General features: G+C 43.9%; 1 protein-coding gene across 1 annotated transcript; it reads right to left on the minus strand.

Moving 5' to 3' along the window:
* Window positions 1-12408: 12408 nt before the first annotated feature.
* Window positions 12409-14934, minus strand: LOC135981472 (uncharacterized). The gene is made up of 2 exons (XM_065584153.1): window positions 13969-14934; window positions 12409-12978 (listed from the first exon to the last, which is right to left on the minus strand). The coding sequence occupies exons 1-2, from the start codon at window positions 14543-14545 to the stop codon at window positions 12503-12505; spliced, it is 1053 nt and encodes a 350-aa protein (XP_065440225.1). The 5' UTR covers window positions 14546-14934; the 3' UTR covers window positions 12409-12502.
* Window positions 14935-15367: the final 433 nt, after the last annotated feature.

Here is a 15367-nt window from a genome sequence, read left to right on the forward strand (position 1 = left end):
GTTCGGCCGATCGCGGCCCCCACTGGCCGCGGTTCACCATCCCGGGCCAATGGGGGCGGCGAGAAGCGGCGCGGGCCGCGGGCCGAACATTGCCGACCCCTGCTGTAAACCTTGAATATGATGGAAAGCACTTCAAGACAGGGGGTGCGGTATCACCGCCAGCACCCCTAGTTCCAGCACCTATGCCCTACTCCCCTCTGCTGCATCCAGCATAAACTGAATGCAGCAGACAATCTGCACTACACATGCAGTGAACAAAATAATTAAATGTAAACTATTTTGTAGATCACAGAGATGATCATATGATAAATTTGTCAATAAATAAAGTTACACTGAACCATGTAGTATTGTAATGTATTTAGGTCTCTGATCATAGATTATGGGGTTGATTCTTTGACCTTGGTGTAACTCCACTGATTTCTTTGACTTCCTTCTGGCTATGTCTGATTTACACTGGAGTACTTCTGGTTCAAATCTGGCCCTAAATCCAATGTTTAATTACAAGCAGCCTGGGCTATGTTTATGCATTCTGTCTTAATTTTTATATTTTCTAATTTTTAATGTTTCACTGAGTATTCTTGCAATTTTCTTGACACATTTTTAAATGCAATATATATTGGTCTTTAATTTTATGTTATAGTACGGAAAAATAACAAGAAGATAGACATCTTGGAATGTTAATACCATAAAGATTTTATCATTCTCTAAGGCAGTCAAATGAAATTAAAATCCTCATTGGCTTTATGTGAATTTGTTTTGATTACCATATATATCAGTTCATGAGACACTCGTTTCCCAAAGTTGCTAAAAATAAACATGAAAATAAAAGTCTCAGCAAAATGCTACACTTGGGCCTCATTTGTGCAATTAGCTTCCACAGGCTGACACTACCAACCATCTCAAGAACCATTTCATGTCAGTATACTGGATCAATTAATTACACACGAGAAAGAGAAAAGCCCCAAAACATGCCAAAAATATATTCTATTTAGTTCAGAATATGAATTGGCATTGTGCTTCTGCAATCATTTGTTCTACCCATGTTCAATGAATGCTTAATATCTGGCACTTATGAACTTTATGACTGGGATTTTCAACTCAGCCCAGGAGAGTCAGGAGCCCAACTGCCACTAAATACTAATGGAATTTGAGTGCCTAACTCCCTTAAACTCATTTGAAAATCCCAGACATAAAGCTTATACATGCCAGATATTCAGCATTCATTGAATGTGTGTCTAGAAAACATTTTTCTGTATAAAAACCAGAGACAAATAGTTTATCTTGCACATATCTATAAATAGTATTTATTCCAATTACTCAAGTATGTGTGTTTACCAAGAGATAAACCTACATTGCCTGGCTGCCTTAATGATTGTGTTGTTATTATTTCCATTACAAGACCCTGTGTCGGCCTCAAACTGATTTTTGTTTTATTTTTTGGGGGCGGGAGAGGGGAGGGAATTTCAGCCAAAGTGGTTTAGCCATTTCTGAGAATGAGTTAGAGAAAAACAAGTTGTTTTGTCCATGTTAAACAGTTCTGGCAACCTTTTCTTAGAAAAGCTCTAACAGCCCTATGCTTTGAATCAGAGCCTTGAACTTTACCAGGAGGTGGCCATTGTGCCAATGAAGTGCCCTTTACTATCACTGTGAAAGCTGTCCAAATATGGCCAAGCTATAAGCCTTTGAAAAAAATTATAGTTAGAGACTTGCTAGACCATCACAGCTAAATTCCCCAAAGATTCTTTCTGCAATGAGCATTTTCAGCCTTCAGATGAGCAGGATTTTCCCTGCAATTGCAGCTCTGGGCTGCGAAGGACCCGGATGTGCTGGGCACCAGAACTGAGAGCAGGGACCCTGTCTCCTCTGTGCTCTCAAGGTCCCCCTTGCTTAAGCACAATCAGCGTAAGGAAGTTGCTTGATTCAAATACAGAAAGTAGAAGAGCCAGATCTGATGAGGAGTGGCATGGGGAGTAGATCGGAGAGAGAAGTAAACTGGAATTGGAATTTGGGATGTGGGGGATATTGGGACTGGCTATGCAAGGAAACTCTGACAGAGAGCTAGGGAGGGGGACTGGACTGGCTGAGCAAGGGGACTGGGAACCAGTGGGGTAGGAGAAAGAGGGGGTGAGGGGATACAGCTCTAATGAGGAGACAAGGTGTGAGGGAGAACTTGTACTGGCCAGGCAAAGAGACTGGGACAAAGAGCTGGGGTGAGGTGGGGGGTGGTTACACTAGGATTGGAAGAGGAGCCTGAGGAGGGAAAGTGGGTCTGAGAGCCAGAGGGACAGGGTGGAACTGGAGTGGTGAAGAAGAGACAGATTGGGAAAGGAAAGGAGCAGAAGGGGGGCTACTGGGCCAGAAGACTGTGACTGGAAGTGGGGGTGAAACTGGGACTGGGAGATGGGGAGTCCAGAGGACTTCCTGGGCAAGGATAGTGGAATTGGGCTAAGAATCCCTATGAGTGTAGACTGTGACTAGCTAGTTGAGGTGAATAGAACTGAGACAAAGGGCCTGGGTGGAGAAGAGGGAGGACTGGGGCAGGAAGAGATACATTGGAGAGGATGGGGAAGAAATGGGTTAAGCTTGTGTGGAATGCGCAGAAGAGTTTGTGTCCATTAGAGCACACTCTCCTCCAGAGCTTGGAATGGAACTCAAGATTCCTGAGACTCACCATTTCTCTACTGTTAGCAAAGGTCTCTGAAACCACACTGGCATAAGTGCTCCATTCCCCTCCATGTCTGGTCCACATAAAGAATGATAACCTACCCCTGCTATAAATTATTCCACTAGCTCCAGTGGCAGAAATCTGTGTGGTAGATCTAAGAGTTCTAATCCTGCAGACAACGCATGTGTGTCAATATGAGCCCATTTGATGGAATTTGGTTGTATGTTTTTTTTTTTAAACCTAGCAAAATCACATACAAAAGCTACATTATAAGAACATTAAGCTTGCAAAGTCAACATTAGGCAATGCCGGGATTGAGGTTAGCTGTGCATTCTGTGCACTGACTACAAAAATAGTATGTGATCATGTTATTAAAGACTGTATCACAATGCACATGCACAGAGGGGCCAAATTAAGGCTAATTTAACTTATATTTATGGTTAGCCTTAACTATAGTGGACACTACCTCTGTCCATAATATTAACCCTTGATTTATGATAATATGGCATCCCTGTGAATGAGAGGGTACATCTAATTGGGTTTCATTTTACACAACTGTTATATATTTAAAAGAAAAATTGAAGCCCATTTCCCCTTTGAGCCCTTTGAATTATGAAAAAATCTTAAAATTCCTGTAACCATTTAAAACAAATTATCAGGATTAGTGCTGTTGTGTAATCTCTCCCACCTTCCACTTCATTCTCAAGGACATAATCTGTAGATACTCATTGCAAAGTATGGTAAAAAAACATTCCCTGTGATCTCAACCAAAGTAGCTGATTTGACAAGACATGCAGCAGAACCCACCGTCACATCAGAGGGCAAGAATGAGGGTTTAGGTCTTTTTCCTTAAGTAGCCATTAGAATGATAACTCCTGCTCTCTTTTTGTGTGTGGTGGTGGTGAGAAGGGGGGGGGGGGCAGAAGAGAAGGTGTTTATGCATAATTTAATTGCTTTGTCTTTCTCCCTCAGGTCTGTATATTATTTCATATTGAAAAGTAATTATGCAGTGAAAATAAAATGTCAAACTGCAGCTGTCTAGTTACAAGTAGTACATATGTGAATTATTCTATTATGTGCCATCTTTCAGACATCTTTATACCCTTCCTCAGAAGCTTTACCTTGTGTGCTTATACGTATGAGTATTTATGCACCATACATGAGATTTGCTTTTTTCACCCCTTTGCAACATCTCGATCCCAAGCTGAGTTGCCTTGTTGGCAATGATTGATTACCCAATATCTAATTAAACCCGATCCAATCACTTATTATGCAGAGTGGAACAAACAAACTGAAGTCGACTGTCAGGCCTGTGATTGATGATACTGCCAATCCAGCTTTTGTTGCATCTAATGTCCTGACGCTTGTTACAACCAGCCAAAGCTGCGCTGGACAAAGCGTTCTGTCACTCTTCACATGAATTCACCTCCCTACACACACACACACTCCCTTAAAAAAAAAAAAGAAAAAATTATTGAGAACAGCAGAGGTTCTGTTTGGGTTAGTGTGTACAATGAGATCAAAGCCCCCCAGAGATCTAGAGTCCTTAAGTAGCAGGGAGTGGAAGAGAAAGAGAGTGTGTGTGTGTGTGTGTGTGTGTGTGTGTGTGTGTGTTTGTGCGCGTGTGTAGGAGGGATTGGCAGGGGGTGCACTTGGTATGGTAATGAACCTACCTTGGGGAGAGTGACAGATATGACATTAAAGCAAACCTAGCAGGGTAATAATTTCTTTTCTATTGTCTGCCAAGCAGGATTCTCTTAGCAGCTCTCATTTATAAATTTTTCAGTTTTAATGTTTTAATTATTTAAAATGCAAATAGGTTCCTGAAGAAAGGAGCAGAAAATACAAATTCCCTAAACAAATTCAACTTTTGAAGTAGCATTCACCGATTGCAAATCTTTTTCTTGTGCTGTGTATTTATCTTACCTAAGCTGAGTTATGGTTAGTGGCCCAAGATTTATTCAAAGTTTATGCTGTGTAGTTATTTTTTTCATCCACAAAAGCAAAATTTCTGTTTGCAGAAAAAATGAAACCAAAAGCTCAGATCTCATAAAGATTAAAAAAGTCAAATAAATGCAAAAAGGTATGTGTGTAATGGTTTATTTCCTGTTGTTGGTAGATGTTTAGGTTTATTTCTAAATGGCTTTTATTATATCTAATTATAAAATGAATTCACATAATAGAAATCACTTATGTCTTGTGACATGAATTTTAAATAGCTGTGTGGAGTATTTCATATGCAAGTTTGTATGTATGTATGTCATTAATGTGTGTGTGTGTAGGGAGGTGAATTCATGTGAAGAGTGACATGAATATATACACACACACACACAGAATGAGAGAGAGAGAGAGAGGCTTGGAAGGAGTAGACATTTTTTGTTAAAAGTTGGTGAATGTCAATTTCAACATACACACACAAACCAAGGGAAAATATTTCTGTCCATCGCAATCAAAATTTTCAGATAGGCAAAGTAAGAAAAATGCTGCTTTAGAATTTATTAGAGTTTGATTTAAGGATTTATTTGTTGGTATATTTTGACGTGATGTTGACACTTGTATTTTAAAGTTATAAAGCTTTAACTTTTTGAATCTCAATGTTTCCACTCATTAAATAATTATTGTCTGACTCCCCCCTATAATTTCCCAGAATAGTAAAAATTAAAATTGATAAAAATAAAAAAATGCTTTAAAATAAACAGCAATATTATCCATCAAAATTCTAAAAATATAAAAATTGAATTCTTACAAGCCTATATATTTGTGTGTGTGATATTCGTGAAATAAACTGGGGAGCTATGTGATAAATGTATTTTTCAAATCCCTGTGAAATTAATCACATGCTTATAACCACGTCGCCTGCCTGCTAATCAATCTCCCTGGGATTTATTCTAACATTCCCAGCTCCTGACCAGCTTCAAACTACTGCCATTTAAACAAAATCAATATAAAAATAAATATTTCTTTTTACTTGTAAATGTGGAATTTCCTTGAAAAAAACTACCTCTGCTTGAGGGTTAGGACAGGCAAAATTCAGACCTGGGGCAGTAACAGCTTTTGTAGACATAAAAATGTCTCAACTTTAATCTTGTAGCCCTGCAGGGCTAGGAATGGGCGCTTTATACTATTGGAAAAGGGAGGCACTCTCCTTCCCTTTTTTTCTAATAGGACACACACACACACACACACACAGCTGCTAGCCATGGAAGGGCCTGGGTTAACAAATTTTTAAATTGTTACATTTTTATGTCTAGAAAAGCTCTTCTAGGTGATTTCTGGAGGTGTTTTACGTGTATTAATTTTTCTCTCCCTCTAAGATCTACACAGTTTTACTCAGGATAACGAAGTACCCTGGATTTACAAGTGAGGGGGTAGGTGGAGCAGTCCCAATATTATTTGAGAGCACTCTAAAACACTCCAAAAATCTTATTTCTGTAATAAATAAAGTATATACAAAATATACGGTGGTGTAGTGTAAATATTTTATCACTATTTGTTTGTGTTGATCCACATAACTCACCTGTGGCATAATACAACCAGGTCAAACTTATACAATGAAACCTTTGTATCACAATCACATATTTCATACAAATATATACATGCATGTGTGTATGCACACATGCACATACACTCTTCCAATAGGAAAACATGTCAGACTGTGTCATAAGCTTCTTGTCTTTATAAAGGAATTAAATGTGAACTGGAATTCACAGATTTTAAAATCAAACTCTGTGAGATAAATGGATACTGAGTGAGGTTTCTCATCATTTGGGTGAAAAAAATGGTAAAAATGGAAATAAAGACTGAGAAGGTGCCAAACTGTGGGGAGAGGGGGAGTTTTTGAGAGTGAGATAATGCAGAGAGAAATGTCATCTCTGTATAAGTACCTGGTCACATATTCTGATTGTGTCTCAAGTAAAATTTTATATTATGGTCTCATTTTAGTACCTGTTGTGCACATGACAACATTATCACACAATCTGGCTTGATTGATAATCTGTGCTCAACTGAGGACCATGAATAGAGTACCAGAGTGCTTCAGCTCCAGATTGAAATGTATTGGGAGATTTGGTTAGGGAGAGGAAAAAGAGCATGTACAGAGCCAGAGTACAGAAAAGCTGGTTCTAGTTCCTCACTTTCATGAGTAGTAAATTCACTCACAAATTTTTAAAAAAGGAAGAAAACATCTGATTTCCTATTGCCACTTGCTTTATTTTACATTATGGTATTACCACAATTAGAATCAACATGGATCCGCTTATCTGATAGTCAAGGCCCAGAGTTTTACGAGTATTTATGTGTACAAAGATGAAGATAGGTGCCCAATGGGATTTTCAAAAGCACCTAGGTGCCTAACTCTAATTGAAATCAAAACCTGAACCCAAATGTTCATAAAGTTCTGGGTTATCCATATAAAGGGACAAATTCTCTAAATCACACTAATGTAAGTGTGGATTAATGCTGCTGAGATTAGTTGAGTTATCAGCTGGTGCAAATGAGAGTAGAAAAAGAGCCTTGATATTTAGGGTCCATCCATTAAAGAGAGAGGTTTGACTGGCACATATTGGTTCAGGCACTGAATACTGATTCTAACTTCTCCAAAGTTTAAGTGTACACTGCCTAGTGTCCTGGATCAGTCCCTTCTCTATTACCATCTAACTGCATGATTCCCCTCTGACTTAAACCAATACAAATTACAAGTAACTCCACTGAAGTCAAGGAGTTAAATCAGTGTAAGTGAGAGGAGAATCAGGCCTTAAACATTTTAATCATGCTGACATAAGTACAAGTTTAAAAATAATAATAATAAAAAAATAGAAACAAAACACAGTTTCTCAGAGTATTAAAAATAAATGTTTTACACCAGGGCAATGGGAGGTTAACATTACCAAAAGAAGCTAAATTTAGCCTGTGAAAGGTTATATTGGGCAGGCACTTATGGAACATTTCTCTAAATTTTCACTTCAATTAATCTCTAGAAATTCAGTGTCTGATCCCAGTGACAGTAGCCTCTGGCTTCTTCAGAGCAACTGCTGAGGAAAAATTATCTGACACATATCAAACAAGCAAGAAATGACACTGGACAACATTAATCAAAACTTTCTCATTTCCTGAAGAATTAAGCATTAAATAATTAATTCCAGCACTACAGGCAGCTGTAAAAGAGTCCTCGTGCCTCCCCGCTGGTAAGAATTTGTCCTTGTCTAAAAGACTAGATTGATATATTTATTATTTATCAGATTAATCATGGCCAGGAACATTATAGATTGGCAGCCAAGCCCAGCTAGTTATATTTTAGGGCCTGTTATTGGAGCTTGGGAAGAACCTGGTACATCAGCAACATTCAAAAGAAAAAAGGGGAAGAACAGCTTGCCCTCGAGCATTTTTTTTTAAAGAAAAAGAATTGGATGGACGAAGAAGAAGATGTCATTGATCCAACACCTCAGTGGAGGCTGCTAGCTCCTGGGTTCATTTTTATATGTATTTGCTAAGGACTGAAGGAGGCCCTTAGGATGTGGATAGGAATATCAACTATTCTACGTGAAGCCACAATCATTAGTTTTAAAACAGAGTTTCAGTGCCAGACAGATATAAATCAATTTAACTAGCACATACAAGAAAAACCACTTCCACTCCTTCATTTTCCTGGTGTTTATCCAGGTCCCATAGCTGAAAGACTGATCTATGGTTTCACTTTTCTTTCATTTTTGTTCCCTGGCCATGGTACAGAAAAGCAGAATTAAGGCATTGGTAAACTGAACAAATCTTAATCAAGATGCTGTGCAAGATGCTAACCGGGCCAAGATACTGCAAAATGAAAAGTGCTTTATAAAAGTAAAATTACTGTGATTATACCATAGATCCTGTTTTCAATTTCAGTCCCCTCCCAATAATACTAATCCACTTCATAGGACTTTAATGGGAGGATTTCCCATTTCCATTCAATGATCTTACACACAGGGTGTCAAGGCTGCTTCCCCACTTTGAACTTTAGGGTACAAATGTGGGGGCCTGCATGAAACTTTTAAGCTTAACTACCAACTTAGATCTGGTCCGCTGCCACCACTCTCGATGCTAATTCCCTTCCCTGGGTAGCCTTGAGAGACTCTTCACCAATTCCCTGGTGAATACAGATCCAAACCCCTTGGATCTAAAAATAAGGAAAATCAATCAGGTTCTTAAAAAGAAGGCTTTTAATTAAAGAAAAGGTAAAAATCATCTCTGTAAAATCAGGATGGAAAATAACTTTACGGGGTAATCAAACTTAAAGAGCCCAGAGCACCCCCCTCTAGCCTTAGGTTCAAAGTTACAGCAAACAGAGGTAAATACCCTAGTAAAAGGTACATTTACAAGTTGAGAAAACAAAGGTAAACTAACACGCCTTGCCTGGCTGTTTACTTACAAGTTTGAAATATGAGAGACTTGTTCAGAAAGATGTGGAGAACCTGGATTGATGTCTGGTCCCTCTTAGTCCCAAGAGCGAACAACTTCCCAAAACAAAGAGCACAAACAAAAGCCTTCCCCCCTCCCGCCCCCAAGATTTGAAAGTATCTTGTCCCCTTATTGGTCCTTTGGGTCAGGTTACCTGAGCTTCTTAACCCTTTACAGGTAAAAGGATTTTGGAGTCTCTGGCCAGGAGGGATTTTATAGTACTGTACACAGGAGAGCTGTTACCCTTCCCTTTATAGTTATGACATGTCGCCCAAATCACAGATAGTGTTGGACAGCCGATTCCACACTGGCTGTGATTTCTTCCTGGAGCTCTAGGAGAAAACAGAGTTAATAAGACGCATGCACCTTTAGACATACTACTGATTATATAAAAACTAACAATATGTTCCACATTCCAAGAACAATTTTTAACCAGTTGATTCTGGGAAACTTTCCCGGGAGAGTGCATCAGCCACTTTGTTAGAAGCCCCTGAAATGTGTTGTATTTCAAAATCAAAATCTTGGAGAGCTAAACTCCACCAAAGAAGTTTTTTGTTATTCCCCTTGGTGGTATGAAGCCACTGTAGCACAGCATGGTCTGTTTGTACTTGGAAACGCAGTCCCCAAACATATGGGCGTAGCTTTTCCAGCGCATACACAATGGCGTAGCATTCCTTTTCGCTGATTGACCAGTGGCTTTCCCTCTCAGACAGTTTCTTGCTGAGAAACACAACAGGATGGAATTCTTGATCCAGTCCTTCCTGCATTAAAACTGCTCCCACGCCCCGCTCGGACGCATCTGTGGTTACTAGGAACGGTTTGTCAAAGTCTGGGGCCCTTAGCACAGGGTCAGACATGAGTGTCGCCTTAAGCTGGTTAAAGGCGTTTTGACACTTATCAGTCCACTGAACTGCATTTGGCTGTTTCTTTCTGGTTAGGTCTGTAGCGGGGCGGCGATTTGGCTGTAGTGTGGTACAAATCGCCTATGATATCCGGCCAAGCCTAAGGCCTTGTCTACACTACGAGAGTAGTTCGATTTTACTTGCATCGAATTTTTGGAATCGATATTGCAAAGTCGAACGTGTGTGTCCACACTAAGGACAGTAATTCGACTTTGTGCGTCCACACTAACGGTGAAAGCGTCGACATTCGAAGCGGTGCACTGTGGTCAGCTATCCCACAGTTCCCGCAGTCCCCTCTGCCCATTGGAATTCTGGGTGTAGCCGGCAATGCCTTCTGGGTAACAAAATGAGTCGAGGGTGCTTTTGGGAAACTGTCGTCATCCGTCCATCACTCCCGCCCTCCCTCCCTGAAAGCGCCGGCGGGAAATCAGTTCGCGCGCTTTTCCAGTCATTGACAGCGCGGACGCCACTGTACTCCGAGCATGGAGCCCGCTGCGACCATCGCTGCAGTTGTGGCCGCTCTCAACGCCTCGCAGCTTATCATAAAGGTTTCCCTGAGGCAGATGCAGAAAAGTCAGGCGAGGAGGCTACGGCACCGCGGTGATGTCTGAGAGTAGCACAGACCTGTCAGAAAGCAGGGGACCCAGCACCGAGGACATCACAGTGGCAATGGGTCATGTTGATGCCGTGGAACGGCGATTCTGGGCACGGGAAACAAGCACTGAGTGGTGGGACCGCATAGTGCTGCAGGTCTGGGATGAATCCCAGTGGCTGCGAAACTTTCGCATGCGGAAGGGAACTTTCCTGGAACTTTGTGAGTTGCTGTCCCCTGCCCTGAAGCGCAGTGACACCCGGTTGCGAGCTGCACTGAGTGTACAGAAGCGAGTGGCCATAGCCCTCTGGAAGCTTGCAACGCCAGACAGCTACCGGTCAGTCGCGAACCAGTTTGGGGTGGGCAAATCTACCGTGGGGGTTGTTGTGATGCAAGTAGCGAAGGCAATCGTTGATGTACTGCTGCCAAAGGTAGTGACCCTGGGAAACGTGGAGGCGATCATAGATGGCTTCGCAGCGATGGGATTCCCAAACTGCGGTGGGGCCATAGATGGAACTCACATCCCTATCCTGGCACCGGACCACCAGGCCACCCAGTACATTAACCGAAAGGGATACTTTTCCATGGTGCTGCAAGCACTGGTGGACCACAGGGGACGTTTTACCAACATCTACGTGGGATGGCCGGGCAAGGTTCATGACGCTCGTGTTTTCAGGAACTCTGGTCTGTTTAGACGGCTGCAACAAGGTATTTACTTCCCGGACCACAAAATAACTGTTGGGGATGTGGAGATGCCTATAGTCATCCTCGGGGACCCAGCCTACCCGCTAATGCCCTGGCTCATGAAGCCCTATACTGGCGCCCTGGACACTGAAAAAGAACTCTTCAACTACCGGCTGAGCAAGTGCAGAATGGTGGTGGAGTGTGCTTTTGGCCGTCTCAAGGGGAGATGGAGAAGCTTACTGACTCGCTGTGATCTCAGCGAAACCAATATCCCCATTGTTATAGCAGCTTGCTGTGTGCTCCACAATCTCTGTGAGAGCAAGGGGGAGACCTTTATGGCGGGGTGGGAGGTTGAGGAAAATAGCCTGGCTGGTGATTACTCACAGCCAGACAGCCGGGCGATTAGAAGAGACCAGCGGGAAGCGCTGTGCATCCGGGAGGCTTTGAAAGCAAAGTTCCTGAGTGAGCAGGGTAACCTGTGACTTTAAAGTTTGTGTACTGAGAAGCTAAACCTGCCCCCGTTTCTTTACCCAGTTAATGTTGACTATCCTATCCAGTTACATACCCCCTTCACCCCCCCTCCAACACACGTGTCGAAATAAAAATAGTTCTACTTTGTTAAAGCACACCGTTTTCTTTAATACTGTTTTCGCGGGAATTTTTTAAAACTGGGACGCAGACTGTGGTGCGGAGCGGGTGTAGTGTTGTGACGCGAATGCAGCTTCTAAACTCAAGGATTGACAGGCTCCGCTGCGGTGGGATGCTTGTTTCAACGGAGCCTGTCACCCCTCCTGATCGGGACTGTGTGTATGGGGGGTCTATGTGACTTTGTGGCAGGGAGAGGACGGTTACAGATCCCATGCTGTGTGGCTCTGTGATCCTGCCTAAGGACCGGCGCTTAAGATCTGTAACTGCCCTCCCCCGCCACAAAGTCACAGAGCAACCCCCCCCGCAAACATAACATGAAAACAACCTCCCAGACTAACCGGGGTAACTAGTCACTGCATCACTGCACTGTGTATGTGCCCTGCTGCTGTGCCTGCCCCCGACTATGTACCCTGCCAAAGGAGACTGTCCTGTCCAATTACCAACCCCCTTTCCCCTCCTCCTCCAAAAGAACATGATTGAAACAGTAGTTAACAGAAACGAATTTTTTATTATCAACTACACATGGCATTGGGAGGTGAAACTTGGACGTGGGCTTGTGTCAGGCGGGAAGAAAAGAACTTTTCAAATTTTGGGAAATGAGAGCCTTCTGCTACTAGAGCTCTCTGCAGGGGTGGAGTGAGACTTAGCAGGGACTCTGCCGCCTCTCCTTCTTTGCACTTTGGGTGAGGTGGGTATGGGACTTGGTGGCAGGGGAGGGCGGTTAGAGATGGACTGCAGCGGGGCTCTGTCCTCCTGCCTCCGTTCCTGCAGAACATCCACAAGGCGCCGGAGCGTGTCCGTTTGCTCCCTCAGTAGTCCAAGCAGCGTTTGAGTCGCCTGCTGGTCTTCCTGCCGCCACCTCTCCTCCCGATCCATGTTGGCTTGGTGCATTCGGGTCAAGTTCTCCCGCCACTGGGTCTGCTGTGCTGCCTGGGCTTGGGAACAGGCCATAAGCTCAGAGAACATGTCCTCCCGTGTCCTCTTCTTCCTACGCCTAATCCGCGCTAGCCTCTGGGAGTGTGATTCCAGGCTAGGTTGTGAGACAGTCGCAGATGTGGCTGTGGGAATGGGAAAAAGGGAGTGAATTCCTCAGAAAGATAAATGTAGTTGTGAACAAAGAACATAGTCTTTCTCTGTGAACAAGACCATGCACAGCACCTTTCACATGCGCACTCAGCACAAGGTCGAATTCTCAGCCTTCGCATTCAGTGCCTGGGGTCTTGAACAGCACATTTGAGAACCGGGGCAGCACAACGGAATTTCTGTTGCAGGCAGACATGGTAAGCCGTACACTTGTGGCAGTTTAAAACTTTTATATTACCACTGGCCTCATTTCACATTTAAAGCATGTCAGTCCCTGCTGCCAGCAATCCGGCAAGCGGGAACTCTGCCCCTGTCCCACCCCCTCGCGGCTGTCCCCGGGAACGATCCCTTTCGGCTGCCCCTCTCCCGCCTCCACCGCGTGGCTGCAAACCAGCGGTTACAGTTCTGTAAAGGAACGGGAAAGCAGTCCCAACACTAACATTCCCCTACCTAATTAAAAGCAGGTCACCATGGCCGACATCACCCTGATGAGGATCTCCGAGAGCGACAAAGAGAGAATGCTCCGGGAAAGCCTCCAAAGACCAGGGCCGTATGCCTCCCTGCTGTGCAGAGCAATGATTCCCGAGTACTTAATCTCGTGGCGCGGCAACGTGTCGTACTTCGGAGGACCCAATAAGGCCGCTCTCCCCAGGAACCTCATGCAACGGCTTTCAAATTACCTCCAGGAGAGCTTCATCGAGATGTCCCAGGAGGATTACTGCTCTATCCCCGGACATATTGACCGCATTTTACTGTAGCTGCAGTAGCAGGGAATAAACAGTAGAGCGGCTTGTGCAGGACAATCACTGAAAACCGGACATTGCTAGATTTCTTTTCAAAACTTCCACTGCCCATTACTAAACCGTTAAGCGCCTAGGGCACACTAATCATGAACAACCCATTCTTTTAATTGTTAATATTCCTGTTTTGTTAAAAATAAATGTTTAGATGTTTACAACACTTACTGGCTGATCCTTCACCAGATTCTGTGTCCGGGGTAACGGCTGGGGACGCTTCGTAGGGGATCTCTGTAAGGGTGATGAAGAGATCCTGGCTGTCGGGGAAATCAGCGTTGTGAGAGCTGCCGACTGCCTCGCCCTCCTCATCTCCTTCCTCATCTTCCCCGTCCCCTAACATGTCCGAGGAACCGGCCGTGGACAGTATCCCATCCTCAGAGTCCACGGTCACTGGTGGGGTAGTGGTGGCGGCCGCACCGAGGATGGAATGCAGTGCCTCGTAGAAACGGGATGTCTGGGGATGGGATCCAGAGCGTCCGTTTGCCTCTTTGGTCTTCTGGTAGCCTTGTCTCAGCTCCTTGATTTTCACGCGGCACTGCATTGCATCCCGGCTGTATCCTCTCTCTGCCATGTCTTTAGAGATCTTCTCGTAGATCTTTGCATTCCTTCTTTTGGATCGCAGCTCGGAAAGCACGGACTCATCGCCCCACACAGCGATGAGATCCAAGACTTCACGATCAGTCCATGCTGGGGCTCTCTTTCTATTCACAGACTGCACGGCCATCACTGCTGGAGAGCTCTGCATCGTTGCCAGTGCTGCTGTGCTCGCCACGATGTCCAGACAGGAAATGAGATTCAAACTGTCCAGACAGGAAAAGGAATTCCAATTCAAATTTTCCCGGGGCTTTTCCTGTGTGGCTGGTCAGAGCATCCGAGCTCGCACTGCTGTCCAGAGCGTCAACAGAGTGGTGCACTGTGGGATAGCTCCCGGAGCTATTAGCGTCGATTTCCATCCACACCTAGCCTAATTCGACATGGCCATTTCGAATTTAGCGCTACTCCCCTCGTCGGGGAGGAGTACAGAAGTCGAATTAAAGAGACCTCTATGTCGAACTAAATAGCATCGCAGTGTGGACGGGTGCAGGGTTAATTCGATGTAACGGCGCTAACTTCGACATAAACGCCTAGTGTAGACCAGGCCTAAGAAGGATTGGACCTGTTTCTTTGACTTTGGAATCGGCCACTTTTGGATAGCATCCACTTTGGCCTGTAGGGGATTTATAGTTCCTTGACCCACCTGGTGCCCCAGGTAAGTCACTCTGTTTTGGCCTATTTGACACTTTTAAGCCTTAACAGTTAGTCCTGCCTGCTGGATGCGCTCGAAGACTTTTTCCAGGTGCTCCAGGTGTTCTGTCCATGAATCAGAAAAAATGGCCACATCATCGAGGTAGGCAACTGCAGATTCTCCCAATCCCAATAGGAGACCATCTACAAGTCTTTGGAAGGTGGCGGGTGCATTTCGCAACCTGAAAGGGAGTACATTGAATTCATACACCCCTGCCTGGGTGACAAAGGCTGACCTTTCCTTAGCGGGGTCATCTAGTGGAACTTGGTAGTACCCTTTGGT

This window comes from Chrysemys picta, chromosome 2, assembly GCF_011386835.1.
Source record: "Chrysemys picta bellii isolate R12L10 chromosome 2, ASM1138683v2, whole genome shotgun sequence".
NCBI classification, from domain to species: domain Eukaryota; kingdom Metazoa; phylum Chordata; order Testudines; family Emydidae; genus Chrysemys; species Chrysemys picta.

Bases quoted from the DNA above. Each gene is read 5' to 3' on its own strand.
- LOC135981472 (XM_065584153.1), bottom strand. From the start codon at position 14,545: ATGCAGAGCTCTCCAGCAGTGATGGCCGTGCAGTCTGTGAATAGAAAG. The intron at 12,979-13,968 runs GTAAGTGTTGTA...CCATTCCCACAG, and splicing joins ATCTGGTGAAGGATCAGCCA to CCACATCTGCGACTGTCTCA.